We start from the raw sequence: 16,409 nt of genomic DNA, 5'->3' as shown, positions 1-16,409 counted from the left end.
GCTTTATGCAAATAACCTGCTATGCAATAACTTGAATTAAAAATTTAAAAAAAAAAACTAGAAAACTAGGTAGTAATAGAAAAAAGGGGGTCACATGGTGTTATGCAAATACTAAGGAAATCATTTTACAAGATGCTGCTATTCTGAAATTGGCATAGATGGTTCAGTTATGAGAGCTATCCCTCAAGTTGCTTGTAAGACAGCACTATGTCAAATAGGCTAGAAAATCAAGACATAGTCATTCAAGTATTTGATCCCTCTCTCCTCTCTACCCCTTTGAACAAAGGTGCAGAGGGTGATTGATTCAGCTGCTCCGTATCCTCAAAAGGCAACAAATTTGGGATGATTTTAAGTGTCCGATCTTGCTCAGGGCATTTTAAAAACACCCCAAAATTGCACTTGAAGTGAAGAAACAAGCGAGTGTGAGAAAATGAAAATCCTTAAAAGGGGCGCTCTTCAACTACTATTAACAGATTTTCCAAAAGTATAATAAAAATGAGGGCGCACTTACAAAATTTGTAAAGGCTCGGGGAGAAACATTACAACTACCAGCGCAACACTTGTGAAATGTAGGCTACATCTGTGAAGAGGTCATTGAAGCAAATGATATGAAATGTCACATACATCAATTTTCCAATCAATTTGTATTGCCGTTGATGCAGGCTCACAACTTAATTTATTCACATTTGCAATACATGATTTATCTGCCATAAGCACATTGTTATTATAGCACAAACGATTTCTTAAAAATAAAAACCTTTCTGAGGATTTTTTATGGGCATCGAGATTTTCTCGTTTAAACATACCCGTACATATTTAAAAACAAAAACGTATCTTTTCAAGATCAACGAAATATGTTGTCAAAAAATTCTGAAATTCGAGTAAATTCACAATTGTGTTATTTTTTAGCCCCATTGGGCCTATCTAACGGCGGTTTTATTAATCAACGTTTGGTTAAATACTGACGGTATGGCTAGAGATGAAATGTTCCTGATTCCGATTCAACTGTCCGCTATGAAGATCATTTATTCGGATAATATATATAGTAGCAAGGGTGAGAAACATGTTCATATCTCTCTTTTGTATAGGAAATTGAAAACTTTATAAGGTGACTGAATCAATGTAAATATTTTGGGTTGTAAAATCCACATTTGTCATTGACATTTACTTATTATAAAAGTTAGTTTAATCCCTAAAATGCGAAGTCTTACAATTGCTTCTAAAAAAGAAATCCATTTTAGTAGTATAATCTACTACACACATTGCAGTAAAAATGTACTTGTTGTGCTAGATTGTAAACTTTTATTGTAACTCGCGAAGACAGTCACTCACAAAAATCGGCTAACATTTTACACAATTATGTATTTACGAATCAAAATCTCTATGACGCCATTATGCATTCCGGCAATATATGCATTTCACAATAAATTATTACATCGATAGAGCCTGAAGAATTTATACCCAGTACTGTTTTTCACCCAAGACTGGATAGTAGGCCCCATCCACGTAACTTAACGGCCTACGTCGAAAAGAAGGGTCATACCCATCCCAAACGTATGAATTTGAAGCCAATGATTCTTCTGGAAGATGAAGGCTGGTATTGGAGGAAACGTTATAGTGGCTGACGCCCGCACTTGCACCGAAATCAGAGTCCGGTGCCATGGGTCTCTCTCTAGGCCCCGGGAGGAAAACCGACCCAGAATTATCATCGTCCGAACTACAATTGGGGCTGTTTGCTGGCACTATCAGGCTTGATTCGTGACCTCTTTTCGTATCAAACTGAGGCTGAGAACGAACCAAAGAAAGGAAATAAGCACTTTTGCTGACAAGATCATATTTTGCACGAAAGGAAGAAGGGGTTGGTTTACAGCAGTTCATGAACGAAAAACGTTAGAATTTAAAGCTGTACGCTTTGACTATAGATCGATGACATCTCTCTTCAGTTTCGCCGTCTACCAACAGCATAAGAGGAAAGCTAGAAAAAAAGCCTGCATACAGTGGTGACAGTGTGTTAAACACATATTTACCCCGAGCACCTTCCTCTCCCATTCGTCAAAAGGACTAATGATCGAGGACTATATTCATATCTCATTGTAAACGTAATATTAATTTTCAAGCTATTCATTTTCATATGAAGCATTACATTTTGGCATTATTTATCGACTGCAAATTAAAACATGTCATTACCGCTACGTGTTAGCCTAGCTCCTCTATCTATGCATTGGGGTCAATTAGGTGGTCCGCGAAAAAGTATTGCTAAAGGGCCTGGGAAATTTGAGATAAACAGTAGATTATTTTCATTTCTTAATATACTGACATCGGTTTATGCCCAGTAAGAAAGTAAGTAAGCCTTTATATGCAAGTTCCTCTTACTCGGTTCTCTTTTTCTTTATGAAACTCTGTTAAAGATCTTTAAATATACCAAAGAGTAAAGTTTCTCTTCAACTATTTTACCTTGATGCTTTCAATAAATGTGTTAGATGTTAAATGATAAAACACCTACCCCTTCTACTTCCGGTGATCTGCGTTGTGAACCACTAAAAAAACTTGGTTCCGAAGACGTGACAATCGATTCACCTGCCAAATTAAACTTTGGTAAATGTACTCTCCGTTGTGGCTGTGAGGTTAATATCTTCTGCGACACATTTTGACGGTTAAAAGTTCTGTTTTTATGTATTCTTGGTGCAGATACAACCTTCCTCCTATTTTTAGAAGAGTTTCCTATTGCAACATGTACTAAGTTACCATTATAGTCAGGAGTCCATCTATTAGAGGTATACACCCTCGTGAGGCGATTCTTCTCGTTTCCATGATGAAGAGTTTTGCCGATTTGAAATGTTTTGTTATTTTGGGACTTTAAATCACGTAGCTCATATTCTTCTACAGTTTGAGGTGTAACTGAAATATTATATAAACCAGGCATTTCAGAGTTGAGAGATTGACTAGCAAGATTATGAAATACTTCCCGCCTTGCGCTTACACCAGAGCAGACGACACTAGGCTCTACGTTCTTCGGTGAAGCAAATTTGACACGTCTCCGTGACTTTCTCAACCTCTCGCAACATAGAAATATAATAATTAACAAGACTATTATAGCTAAAACTAATATGGCGATAGCAAATCCGTAATATAATGTCAGAACATCACCAAAATCAGGATCTATCGTTGACATGGGGAAAGAAGTTTCCCATTCATCCGAAAGCCAAGTCAATGTAAAAAGTTCAGGCTCTTTCTCGTAGTGTTCGGAATTATTCACAGCTGTAGTTAAATTTTCCTTCCAAATAATATTCGCCGAAGTGTTTTGAGACAAGTAGGAGATAGTAGATATTTCCCCCTCATTATCGTCCGATTCTGCCAGAGGTCGAGGCCATTTTTGATCTAAAATATCGAGAAGCGTATCCACAGATGAGTCTGCCGTTCTATTTCCCATCACATGTATTGAAGTCTACGTAAGAACTGTGCAGTGTTCATTGTGTTTGCCATTCTGGTTGATTCTAATCAGTTTATTACTGTACACCCTAACGGTATGCAGCTATTGTTCGCTATTGCATATCAATAGAATGAAGTTTTGCATATAAATTGACTTACAGGAGCACATGATCACGCGTATTTGTCAACTTCTACCGTGCCAAAGTGAGGATTCCGTGTATTTGATAGACCAAAATCAGGGATAAACAGGAGCTTTCACTGAATAAGAAACGTTTGCCGGGCATTGCTTTCAGTGATAAGACAAATGCAGCTGGACTACAGCATATATGCCAAAATACGCATATAAGCAGAATTATTTCTTTGGACACTTCAGACGAGGACGAGGTACTGCATCAAGATCGTCTTGCAATAGCCTATATATTCTCGCCCATTTTGCTAAGATCATGTGTAGTATATATTCCCTTTCCAACAGGCGCGTAGCCAGGAATTTGCCAAAAAAAGGAGGGGCGAACCTGTAGGCAAACTATCAGAGCCGTACAAGAAAATTTTGGCTGAAAATGCCTCCCAGATCGCTAGTTGGCACTTCCCAGGTCTTGTAAGTTGCTAAAATTACTAGCGATATCATAGAAACATACCCAAAAAATATGTTCAAAGGGAGGGGGGGGGGGCGGTCGCCCCCTTCACTCCCATTGGATACGCGCCTGCTTTCCAAGGCATTCTTGAAACTCACTTGACGGAACATCGTCATGATCATACGGTTGCAATTTCGATATATCGATCTTTGGTAACTTTTCACAAAAAGTAGGCCTACACAATTGACGTAACATGGTTTTCGTGCTGACCAGTTCCTATCTTGGGTGACTTTTCAAGGCCGAAGGGAAATCTAAAATGAATAAAATATATATAATAAAGAGATAAGAAAAAAAGGGACATGGACTCAACTTCCAGTTCCATTGTAAAATATACTTACCCAAATATATATATATATACCAGCAATGCTACAAGCTAACATTTCTTCTTTGTATTTGCTCTGAATTCTAGCTTTATTCTAATTTTCAATCATAAATTTCAAACCTTAGGACATATGGAAAAAGCCGTTTAAACATTTAGTCAATAATTTCAGATTTCTGAAATTTTGTGTTATTTTAATTTAGATATCTGAAATTCATAGAAATTGAAGCTGAAATTACGGATAAATGCTATAACGGCTTTCCATAAGGCGGCGTATAATTGCAACTGAACTACAAAGGTATACGTATAAGTTGCATGCTGACGAATCACGGCAAAGTCAACGAGGTAAATGAATCTGGAGGATTCATGTCTATTGGGTGCGCGCGTACCATGTATGGAAGGTCATGTGATGTGTTCCAGGGTGGTACTATACTGATATTTCTCTGTAGCAGTTCGAGAACAGTGTTAGTGACTTCGTGAAAGACTGGTCCGTTCGGACATGGGAACTAACGGCATAAGAAGGTACTGGTACTTCAGGCCTACGAAATAGTGCTAATATGCTAACGTTCAACCTTATTCTCTTGAATGAAGGCAGGCTTTCTACATAATAGATCTTACTTATTAATACAGCTCTAGGGGCAAGCTTTGTCTCATATGGCCTAACGTTATTACTACACGCTATAAGTGAATGTAGAAATGGGAAATGTGTGGAAATGTTTAGTTCAGTGCAACCACGGAATTCTCCATGGAACAGAGCCTAATGCTGCTCGACGGGAATATAGCTATCACGTTAGGCTACAGGCACGGTTATTGCTAGGTAACGGGTGTCGTCTGCTGCTCTAAGCACGCAAACTCATTTACGTACTAGTTGGGTGAAATCATCATGCGTAATAGGGAGAGTAGTATATTAGTACCACCCTGGAACACATCACATGACCCTCCATACATGGTACGCGCGTACGCGCGTATTTACTGTGTGATAGTTTCTCCAGATTCATTTACCTCGTTGGGCAAAGTCTTCACTTTCAACAATTCCTGAAGTCCAGGCTTTTAGTGCCCTGAAACAAAATAATGTGTGGTATATTGTGTACCATAACCTGTGGAGATGTCGCTGCTGCACCTATCAACAAGGTTTTTGTTTTCATATTGGTTACTTCGTTGTCGTAACGATGAAAATCTGTGCACATATTTTTCGAAACTTATCATTGGTATCAGTTCTGCAATGAAATGACAACAGTAAAGTGTGTAACAAATAATTTTGAACTCGGAAGGGAAATTGAGGGCGGAGATGGGAGTTCTAATTAGTTGTTGTATGAATCTTGAATTAGAAAAGTAAGAACATGGTGCAACAATTATTCAGAAAACTGAAAATGATTTTTTTTGGGGTCTTAAATATACTTTAGGATGTTTTTGCCAAATAAATCATTAACATTTGAACAGTTTGTAGTGCATGTTACAATTAAATGTCAATTACCATTTCACTGGCTGCTAAGTAAATGCCCTTCGCTCAGTCGAAAATGTGTATTATTTCCCCCTTTGATTTATTTTTTATTTTATGCAATTGTGTGGCCTGGAAGAAAATTCTTTGTCATACAGTGATGAAAACTACAACAATTCTTATACAAACTGAAGTGTGTGGAACAATTACTAAAGATTAAACGATACGACAACTATATATACACATCCTCTTTCCTGAACTTGAATATGACTCAAGAACAGACAAAATAAAGTGATGGTTTGCTGTCGAAGTTTGATTTTGATTTTAATTATTTTCCCTTTTAAATACCTGTCTTCCTTTTTTTCATCAAGTGTGGAGAATGCCTTAGTAGGAGAGGACCTGATGGTCAGTCTTATTTCACTAAGCATATTAAGCTAGATTCAAATCCTGATGCAGAAGGAACAGTCACTCAAAAGGATATCTGTGTGGATTTATATGGCTACACATTGCAACTCCAAGGTCCTCTCACGCTACAACCAATGACTGACCCCGATGGAAATATGCTCCTATGGAATGGTGAAATATTTGAAGGTGCCAAAGACCTAAAGGTAATTTTTATGGTTTTGCATGATACAATATGTTAAAGCTTAATTGAGGTGTCTGGAAGAGTTCAGTATGGTATATATGTGTTAATGAAGTTATCTATTCTAAAGAGCCCTTACACCCTGCCATTCTTCTGGTAGTTCATTTCAAATATGCTTCAATATATTTGCAAGCTTCAGTAATAAATTGGGATAGTACAGACTACAGAGTAATTGTGTTATTCATAGTTGGCATAACAACTTCCATTATTAGCACTCCAGCTAGTACAAGTTCTTCAGGATAAAGTATCTTGAACTTAAATTTGTATGTTAATGCCATATAGCTGGTACAGTTTGAAAGTAATCCTCATATTAAAATGGGGCACAGAACTCAAAACCCACCTCAATACCTTTTCCGTAATACTTTAGATTTGTTGATTACATGCAACCTATGTTGACTGTGCCAGGCCTAAATCCTCCCATACACAACTTCCAGCAGATCACTGCGTATATCTCAAATAATCCAGTATTGTATCTCAAACGGTATCATGCCAATATGGTCAAATTGATACACAATTTCAAAGACGTATTGCAGTTTTTTTTACACAGAAACCATAGTATTTTATAAGAGACAAAGTTGAGAGCCTTCAATACTTCTACACTAAATTTGAACGCATAAATTTATTCCCTTATCTTGATTTGAGCCGTTTGGATGGTTATATCACACTAACAGACATCTCTATCTTTCGTTAAAACTGTTAGGTCGACAAAGATGAAAATGATGGTCTAGTGCTTCTGCAGCATCTTACCTCATGTACATCAGATGAGGATGTCATCTCTGAAATGTCAAAGGTAAAAGGTCCTTGGAGCTTCATTTACTGGAAGGTAAGGTACCTCAAATATAGTTCAAGTTACTTTTTTTTTTTTTAACGAAAAGTAAGCATTGACAGATGTGATAGTGTAATTCATGTGAAGTAAAAATAATTTTGTGCATATTTGTGTGTGGCAAGAGGCAACTCGTGACCACAACCTCAGGTGTAACATTCTTTATACAATAAATTTCAATTTATAATAGGATTCAACTCACTCTTTGTTCTTTGGGAGGGATTTCTTTGGAAGGCGGAGCTTATTGTGGCAGTTTAAAGGAGGGGACAGTACAACATTTTCACTTTCATCCGTGGCGAAAAGACATTTGTTGCCAGAAGAAGTATGTTTCCTTTCTCTGTTTTATCAATTTCTCATTGTTTCCTATATTCTTGAAGACATTTTGTGTTTTGAAAAAGGCTCATTTTCATTAAATAAATTTGTTATTGTTGAGGTGGATAGATGAAGAGGTTTTAGCTGCAGAAAATATTGTGATGGTTTGTTTTATCTTGTTTCAAAGAATTGGAAATAAACACTTTCATTTACAAATTAACAATGTTTGCAAACTATTGATGGTTCGCCTTTGTGGATATAGCTTAACTGCATGTCTATTGACATTTTCCATTCGACAGTTCTTCCATTACTGGGCATTTGTTAAGTATATCAACTGTTTGTAAAGTAGCACATGAAAATCATGTAACTCCTATTTCCAGTTTAAGTTAGACTCTAATGTTTTTATATACAATAATGTTTTTCTCTCCTTTCGGGATGGTCAAAGATAGGGCTTCATATATTATCTCACATAATTTGAAGTAGAAAATTACCAACCAAGTTCCTTTGTACAGTAACTTTTATTAATTTTTAATTCAGAATTCTATTTCCTTGTCTTTCCGACGCTTATTAAATGATGTTTGCATTCATAGGCTTGGCTGGAGGTTCCCGCTAGAGGCATATATAAGCTAGGTGCTGATACTCTCAATTCCAGCTCCAGTAGTGTTACAACACTATTATTTCCATGGCAAAAGCATTTTCCAAGAATCGGGACAAGTATTGAGCCTACTTCAGTACAGGAGACTGTTCTAGCATCTGAAAGCGATCACCAGAGTTTTGTTCAAAATGTTCAAGATGTCTTCATCCCTGTAACGATTGAACCTTTAAATAAATTAATTCTGAAAGAAAATGTCCTGACCAAGCCTGAAGCAGCATCTACAGTCAGTCTTGATGAGGATACTGAACTCAAAAGAGCAGCTGAACAGCTTGTGCAAGTCTTGGCAGAAGCTGTAAGGCGAAGGGTACAAAACGTCCTGTTAAGAAGAGTAAAAATGAAGTCAGTAATTAGAGCGGAAGTAAGGGAGAGAGGAGAAGATGTTTTACTGGAAGGAGAGATTGATATTGAAGGGGGAATGTCTGCAGAGCAAACAAACCCAGCTTCAGTTGCAATTCTTTTTTCAGGAGGAATTGATTCTATGGTTTTGGCTGCGTTAGCTGACAGGTAAGTTATGGCCAGTAATATTAACTGTAAATTGAAGGTATGTTTCATGACCAAATGCAAAGTATGCAATAGTAAAAAAGTTAGACAGTATTACTGTAGATAGTATATGCAATATAGTATAGGGTTGTTGATAAGATGGTTATCATGACAATCATTTCACACATGTGGTTGGAGATGAGCCATTGTAAAACTTCCTAACCCTAGTGTTCACAAAAGCAAGAAAGAACTGAAAAAAAAATAGACATATTAAACAACTGGACCTGTCATCAGATCATCATGTGAACTGATATTATTGAATATCAAAATTATGATAGTTGTTGTTAAGTAGTATTTACCATGTATGATAGATTTTTCACCCTCCCAGGTTGGAACAATCTTACCTGCAGCATTGTTATCTATTAATCCTCCTCAGATTTATTCCTGCTGAAGAGCCAATCGACTTACTGAACGTTGCATTTCAACAGAAAGAGAAGCCGAATAATCCCAGAGGCTGGTAAAAGAGTTAATTCTCATATTGATTTCTCTTTCAGCTTTTTTGTATGCAGGGTTCATTACTAGCTAATTCCCAATGTAGGATCCCTGACAAAGTGCTACAGGAAGTCCAGTGTCATCTGATCCATTTCCTTTTATTGCACTGCCTGTTTCGCTTAGCCAAGAATTTTCAATACCCACATCACCCTGTGATTACTACAGAATTTTCCTGCATCTCTCAAAACAGCCAAAATTAAAACTGGCAACACGCTTGAGTGAGTCGGCTTCTTTTGGAAAACACAAAGCTGAAGTCACTGTTCGAGAAACGAAAACTTATCAACAGCTATTTCAAATATATGGGATCAGGGAATGTATCTCATGTGCCATTGTAAGGAATAATCATGAAATGAAACAAGCTACTAATTAGAGCCCTGTTTTGGTTTATTTTGCATCTATACCTTCATGTTCTTGAAAAGCAATATTGACTGCCTGGAAAATTTGTATCCGAACAAATACTTTTCAAGAATTGTAAAGGAAACCTTTTGTAAGGTAATTGCTGTTCTACTTAATTAAAGCAAAACCTTTGTGGGAAAAAATAGTATTGATTTAATAGTTTCAAACAGGATTATCATTTAAAGTAGTAAGTTATATTTGATAGCTAATGATTTTGCAGATATACTTGGAAATGAAAATTTGTGTGCACAAAATTAATAAGTTATTAAAAGTTATGTGCTATGTATATCAAAACAATTTTGTCCCACAGATTTTGTGTAATGATTCAGTTCTTTATTTGGTAAACTTAATTCCTCATTCAATATTTTGTCTTCTGAAGGAACAGATGTGTTCAGGTACCTTGTCTTTAGTATGGTATCACAATTGTGTCAAAAACTCAACTCAAAATGCACCTTTAATGTAAACAATGATCAATAAAATGTTTTAGTCGAGATGTATTTGATGTCAAGAACTCAAGATTATTCGCACTGAAGGGCAAGCTTGAAAGGTCATTTTCAGGTCTTACTTTTTTCGTGGTCCAAACAGCAAAGTTAGGTTTTTTTGTGTGTGTGTTTTTGTTTAATTATTTCAGTATCTCCAGATTGATGGAGTGCGATACCAAGTTATTTCTACTAGGGATTATCTTAGTTAATTTGAATTGAACTACAAATGACTGGTTCTTCACAGGAAGACTTCCACAGCAGTTTCTCCCACAGAAATGTGGTTGTTATAAAGGGTGATTGGATTTAATGATGGTATAACAATAGAAGATCACAAAATAATTTTTGTCCTATCAGGTAATACCATTGTCTCTTTGCTCTTGCCGGCAGGGATCCATTTGCTGTTCCAGACAGAATCACCGGTAGGAGTGGGCTTCAGGAACTTCAAACCTTGAATCCTAAAAGGAGATGGAATTTTGTCGAGATCAACGTGACTGTGAAAGAGCTCCAAGAAGCAAGGCGGAATCGTATAGGTGACTTAGTTTACCCCTTAGAATCGGTCTTGGATGACAGTATAGGTTGTGCCATGTGGTTTGCTGCCAGAGGTGAGGGCGTTCCATATCCAACTGGCGATGGTGAAGATGAGCGACATTATATCAGTATGTCAAAGGTTAGTAAATGTAATGCAGGCCACAAATATGTAAAAAATGTGTTTGCTTGATGACATCTCATTGTAGACGAATGGTGGTGAATTGGTCATCCTTTACCTCAGATAATGATGCTGCAACCATTGGCCATCTCAGCAAATGACACCATAGTCTTGGTGGCACCCAATTTCAAACCATGGTGTTTGCTCACTTATCTCTGCATTAGAATGTTTTCTCGTTGGTAATGTCAATGTGTTCAGTGGTTGAGGCACTGATGTGTGACCCCTCATTGCATCTCCTATCATCCCTCCATCTGACCATGTCACTGGTCACTGCTGATGACCAGTGGGAAGGTTTTAAATGGGGTAGCTTAATACCCAACTGGGGTTTTGATGGTATCAGAGCCTAACAGTTTTAAACAAATTTATAGGTCATTGGTATTGCTTCAAAATGTTAGCTTGCCTGAAGGACCAAATTATTTTCAATCTATTTCAATGGGAGCATCTGACATCCAATTTTATTTTCACTCTAAGAAATGCTTTGATTTTGGCAGTCGATCCTGGAGTTGAACTTTGAGAATGTGTGGCCATTATTTACTTTCTAGCACATTTGGAGACACAGTGAGGACCCAGTTCATGGTAAGGTCTTGGCATTGTAACAATTGAACATTTGTAGCGGTATGACTACTCATCGCACAAATCATCGGAAACATTGTTAGAGGAAGACGAGAAACAAAGTTTGGGAATCTTTCTGTCCTATCTATGTTAACCATTTGTATCAAAAGTCAGCCAGTAATTTCGAGTTGAACGTCTTGTAAGAAGGATCTCTGCAAATTTATAAATAAATTTAAATCGATTATTCCGTAACTTGATTTCTGATGCATAAACTTTCATTTCATTAGTGTCTACTTTGATTCTGGCAGGTGGTCCTGAGTGGTCTTGGAGCAGATGAACAACTAGCTGGATACTCTAGACACCGGACACATTTCAAAAGAGGAGGCTGGGAAGCACTGTTATCCCAGCTGGAAATGGAACTCGCCAGGATACCTAGCAGGAATTTGGGACGAGACGACCGAATTATTTCCGACCATGGCAGAGAGGCTCGCTTCCCATATCTTGATGAGGACGTGGTGTCTTATCTGAACGGTCTTCCTATTCACCTTAAAGCCGATTTGACCCTCCCCCGGGGTGAAGGGGAGAAGCTACTCCTGAGGGTAGCTGCCAGACAAATTGGACTTACTGGATCAAGTAGATTACCAAAGCGTGCCATACAATTTGGATCAAAGATAGCAAAATTAGAGGATTCAACTCACAAGGGATCAGATATTAGTACCAGTTTGAAGTTAGATGTAGAAAATAAAACGTTATTATAAAACAAGTCAACACATTTTTTTTGCTGCTACTTGTCAACGCCATCATTTTCTATCTTACATATTTGTTTAAATGAGGGGATGGGTGAGGGGAATGAAGAATGTTGTACAACTGGGTGCTTTCTTCAAAATCTGCAGATCCAAGTGGGGGAGACTTTCCCATGTCTAGTTATTTGTTACAGACAAGAACGATGCCTACATTGAAAGCAATTCCTTAATGTGCATAATAGATTGCTGTTGTAATCCTGCATCTCTGCTTGTATAATATTACTGGTTACCTAGTCCAGCCACCTTCACAGGTACGCCAATGGTGTTAAGAAAGACTCAAGTAAAGGGGAAGGGATGGGGAGTAAATAGAAGGAGAATAAAGACTGAGATGAAGCAGAAGGAATTTTATTTACTTTCTGGTGTTCTTGTGTTATTGTGTGGTATAAAACTCTATGCATTAGTCAACCAGAGTAGTGTTAGTTTCGTCTGTTTTAGGCATATCAGTATTTCTTGTGTACACATCACTTACAACTACAGTGGTATTAAGTTCGTTCAATCACATTTTGTATCATGGAGGTACAAAATAACTTTCTGCCCGAGATAAATTCAAAATCCACGCACAGATGAATAAATGATAGCTTCCAATCATTGAATTACCCTCTATTTCTATACTGCGTGTGATTATGTAACGAGTGACAGAAGAAAGCATTTGTACAACAGCTAGTAGAATAAAATAAGGGAAACAGTAACTTCGCACCATGATAATCTCCTCCACAAACTTGTTCTAATAAATAACACCTCGATTTCTCCGCCACGCCCTCCCGCCTTGACGTCCCCTTAGGATACAGCTACACACCCCATAGGCGCTCGTCTTCCCAGACCAAACAAGATTAGTGCAATTCACTTCACATAAGAAACAAACCGTAAAATTTGTTTATAACTTTTTTTTGGTCACTATTGTCGTAACAAGATAGTGTGAGAGTGTTGTACTTTTTACATGGAATTCGTAACAGTTGAAACTTTAGACCTACATATTAATTTACATATACATACGAAACAGCTTTTTAAGTTTTGTAACATATCGTCATATGATTAATAGGTCACAAATCTTTTGGGCATTTACCAACATATCATCGAAACGTTCGACTTTTATTCCGAATCGTTAAGCTTGCGTCTCTTTATATAATTTACTAAACATCATCTAGTTTCTGAAATGTCCATATTGGAAGGTTTTCTTCGTCACATAATCCACTTTGATAGCACTATCACATAGATCATTCAGATGTAGCCTATTACCTACAATACATGACTGAGGATATATAGGTCTACAATGCGATCCTTGTAACTTAAAACTGAGTGAAGGCAGCGTATGTTAGGCTTTGTGGTCTTCTTTCGAGTATGACCGTGGAAAAATAGTTCATTCCCGGGGATCGTCATAGTATGTCTGTGATAAAACCCCTGGACAGCAGGATTCGATGGCCGACCAGTCAGACAGAAACCTTTGCTCACGGTGACCACGTCACATATCAATACTGTCAGGGGAACGTGCCTTTAATCTTAATCCGTCAAAGTTCAATAAGTTTCAATAATAATCCACTACCGGCGATCAATAGAGACTATCTCGGATAGTTAATGAGTGCATGAAAGTCACATGATGCGCCTTTAACCACAATTCCATGAAATCATTCATTGATGTGGTTGAAATTATTCGAAATACAATCCATATATGTTTGCAGTAACAAACATAGACTGGTTTTCGTACGATACCGTCGAGCAGTTGTCCGTCACGGTGTCCCATATACAGCGACTACACACAGAGAGGCACTGGGAGCTCTTTTGTCCAATCACAACGTGAACTACTATTTTATGTCGCTTGAAGCCCATTTTTTTTATCCGTCCTTTGATGACGTCCGCGAGATTGCTGCAGAGTGCGCTCGCTTTCGATTCATCGTATTGTTCATTCTTTAATCTCATATCAATGACTTCCTCCACAAACCTCCGCACTTTATAGTCATCATATTCCAAATCGTCGTCTGGCTGAGTTTTGTAAGTATTCTCGTACCGTATTTTCGGAGTAAAGACTCTCTTCTCACTCGCTCGACTTGGTGAGTTACCAAACTTCTTAGCGACGTTTGACCAAACGGAACTCTTGCGTTGAAATTGGTTCGGTTTGGAGACCAGTGAAGTAGAGTCGCTGTGTTCTGAAGGGGTAGCATCTCCGCCATCGTCCGGACCCCCGTCGGGTAACTTCTGGTTAACCTTAAGGAGACGCGATGTTAAGGACATATTGCTAACGGAATTGACGTTCGTAAGAATCGTTCAAATAAAAATATCAGTGATGATATGGACCAACTTGAGAGCGAAGTATAAGCGGAATTACGATATGTCACATGCTTCTCAATCTCCGTTGAAATTCAATGAATGATCTGACTTTGTTTTATTATTTTACTATTTTTGTCAATCAAAACGAAAGTAAACCTTCTTGACAACACAGAAATAAACAAATCCAGACTAAATGTTAGTCATTCATGTTACAGTTGACTAACATATTTCATCTCTACATGCAATACGTACGTAGCCATTATCACAAAAGAACGTCGAGACGTCTAGATTCAATGGAATAGTGAACTTTAAAATCTTCCAATGAAAAGTAAAAACACAAAAGCGAAAGTTAAAGAATTTATGTAACTTCTGAGAACGTTGGGTCCCACTTCGATCGTAAATTATAGTCATATGATCAACGACGACTAATTGGCCTTTTGGTCCGAGAGAAACCGTTATATTAATGTTTAAATACTAGCGTTCTTGTGTCGGTTTCTATCAATGCACCGGTGCGCTGACGATGTGGTCAGAGTTAGTTACCAATTGGCTCGAGGACAAAAGCTATTGGCCCACTGTTTTTCCACTACGCCTTTCATATTCCCTCTAAGCCTGAACCAACACAATAGGCACAATGGGCTCGTTCGAACTATTAATTGAATGGGAACTGAATTTAGAAAGAGGATTAAATGAAGAGAGAGCACTGCTCGAATCGATCGTGGGAGAAGCAAATAAACAGCCCAATAGTCGGCCGTATTCATGTTCCTAGTAACGGTCTCCAGTGTAATTGTTGACTCATTGACGAATATATAGCAGTAATAGGGTGAGCAACAATTGAGTTTTACTTGCACTGACGTCGAACTTCTTATGGTAGCGAGGAGCCGGAAAAGGTGAACTATGTCAAAATTACGTTATAGAAAGTAATTCTAATTCCGACAAACAAGACAATTTTGTGGAGGTTTTTGATAATATAGTCGCAATTTGCAGTAGAGAGATAAAATAGCCCACATCAGCATCTACAAACCAAAACACTTCCGGGTGAAGATCCCCGCCCAAATCCCACCGGTTTTCGCCCCACCCATTCCTAGTTTGTAATAGCTTCTTACGCAACTGATACATCCAATGATGCGCTTACTGAGAATGCTAGTAATTAAACCAGAATTCAAAAATGCATTGTGGTTTCGATAATAAAACGAGCTGTTTTCTTCATGAATCTGACGTAATGTATAATGAGGGTGTACATGTTTACAAGGGTTTCACGATTTGACCTCTGATGACCCAAATGACCTTTGCCCTGCACCAAAAACAAAGGGCTTCTTATACAACATGTGGTACTCCTACACACCAAATATAAGGTCTGCCCATGATTCCAATCTTGAGATATCTTGTTTACCAGGATTTCACAATTTCACCCCTGGTGACCCCAAATGACCTTTGACCTCCACCAAAAACAAGAGGCTTCTTGTACTAAACGTGGTACCTCTGCACATCAAATATGAAATTGGTCTGGCCTCCCCTTCTTGAGATATTGTGTTTACAAGCTGGGCGTCACAAACGCACTCACACACATACGCCATCATGAATGCAAAGTTTAAGATTATCACCGAAACGAGAAAAGAAAGTCCCAATAGGCCGTTAGCATTAAAAACAAATAACATACAATATATCAGGGTTTCTCAATTAAGTTTTTGTAAGGGTCTGAGAGGATAATCTGACCCAGCAGATGTTGGGTATTATGGTGTGGAAGCAGGGTGGGGGTGGGTGGGGGAGGGGCAGCAGCATATAAAGGTTTGATATACTGTACTTCGGGAACAGAAATTTGACCTAAACCCAATGTTTATACATTTACATCTTGGTCCTGTTTGATTCTTTCAGCATTGATGGTAATCTTCACCTGGACAATTAAACAGAAAAATATGACTATACCA

At 37.9% G+C, this 16,409-nt stretch overlaps 3 protein-coding genes across 5 annotated transcripts; 1 reads left to right on the top strand and 2 right to left on the bottom strand.

The window, feature by feature from the left end:
- Positions 1 to 625: 625 nt before the first annotated feature.
- On the bottom strand, positions 626 to 3,448 carry LOC139983082 (uncharacterized). Its single transcript, XM_071996427.1, has 2 exons — positions 2,504 to 3,448; positions 626 to 1,785 (listed from the first exon to the last, which is right to left on the bottom strand). Exons 1-2 carry the CDS (start codon positions 3,428 to 3,430, stop codon positions 1,456 to 1,458), a joined length of 1,257 nt encoding a protein of 418 aa, XP_071852528.1. The 5' UTR covers positions 3,431 to 3,448; the 3' UTR covers positions 626 to 1,455.
- A 1,226-nt stretch (positions 3,449 to 4,674) lies between these two features.
- Positions 4,675 to 13,496, top strand: LOC139983019 (asparagine synthetase domain-containing protein 1-like). Of its 3 annotated transcripts, XM_071996342.1 has the most exons (9): positions 4,675 to 4,719; positions 5,398 to 5,511; positions 6,190 to 6,426; positions 7,162 to 7,284; positions 7,475 to 7,606; positions 8,187 to 8,755; positions 9,168 to 9,248; positions 10,549 to 10,828; positions 11,728 to 13,496. In XM_071996342.1, exons 2-9 carry the CDS (start codon positions 5,452 to 5,454, stop codon positions 12,175 to 12,177), a joined length of 1,932 nt encoding a protein of 643 aa, XP_071852443.1. In that variant the 5' UTR covers positions 4,675 to 4,719; positions 5,398 to 5,451; the 3' UTR covers positions 12,178 to 13,496. The 3 variants fall into 3 exon arrangements, with proteins under 3 accessions (XP_071852443.1, XP_071852449.1, XP_071852456.1); XM_071996348.1 differs by lacking the exon at positions 4,675 to 4,719 and having other exon boundaries at positions 4,863 to 5,511; XM_071996355.1 differs by lacking the exons at positions 4,675 to 4,719; positions 5,398 to 5,511 and adding an exon at positions 5,617 to 5,712.
- Positions 13,497 to 13,866: 370 nt separating this feature from the next.
- On the bottom strand, positions 13,867 to 14,448 carry LOC139979724 (dynein light chain Tctex-type 5-A-like). Its single transcript, XM_071990785.1, has one exon. It carries the CDS (start codon positions 14,446 to 14,448, stop codon positions 13,867 to 13,869), a length of 582 nt encoding a protein of 193 aa, XP_071846886.1.
- Positions 14,449 to 16,409: the final 1,961 nt, after the last annotated feature.

This window comes from Apostichopus japonicus, chromosome 2 (assembly GCF_037975245.1).
Source record: "Apostichopus japonicus isolate 1M-3 chromosome 2, ASM3797524v1, whole genome shotgun sequence".
Lineage (NCBI taxonomy): Eukaryota > Metazoa > Echinodermata > Holothuroidea > Aspidochirotida > Stichopodidae > Apostichopus > Apostichopus japonicus.
Note: the sequence above shows the minus strand (reverse complement) of the source record. Positions and strands in the feature narration are given on the sequence as shown.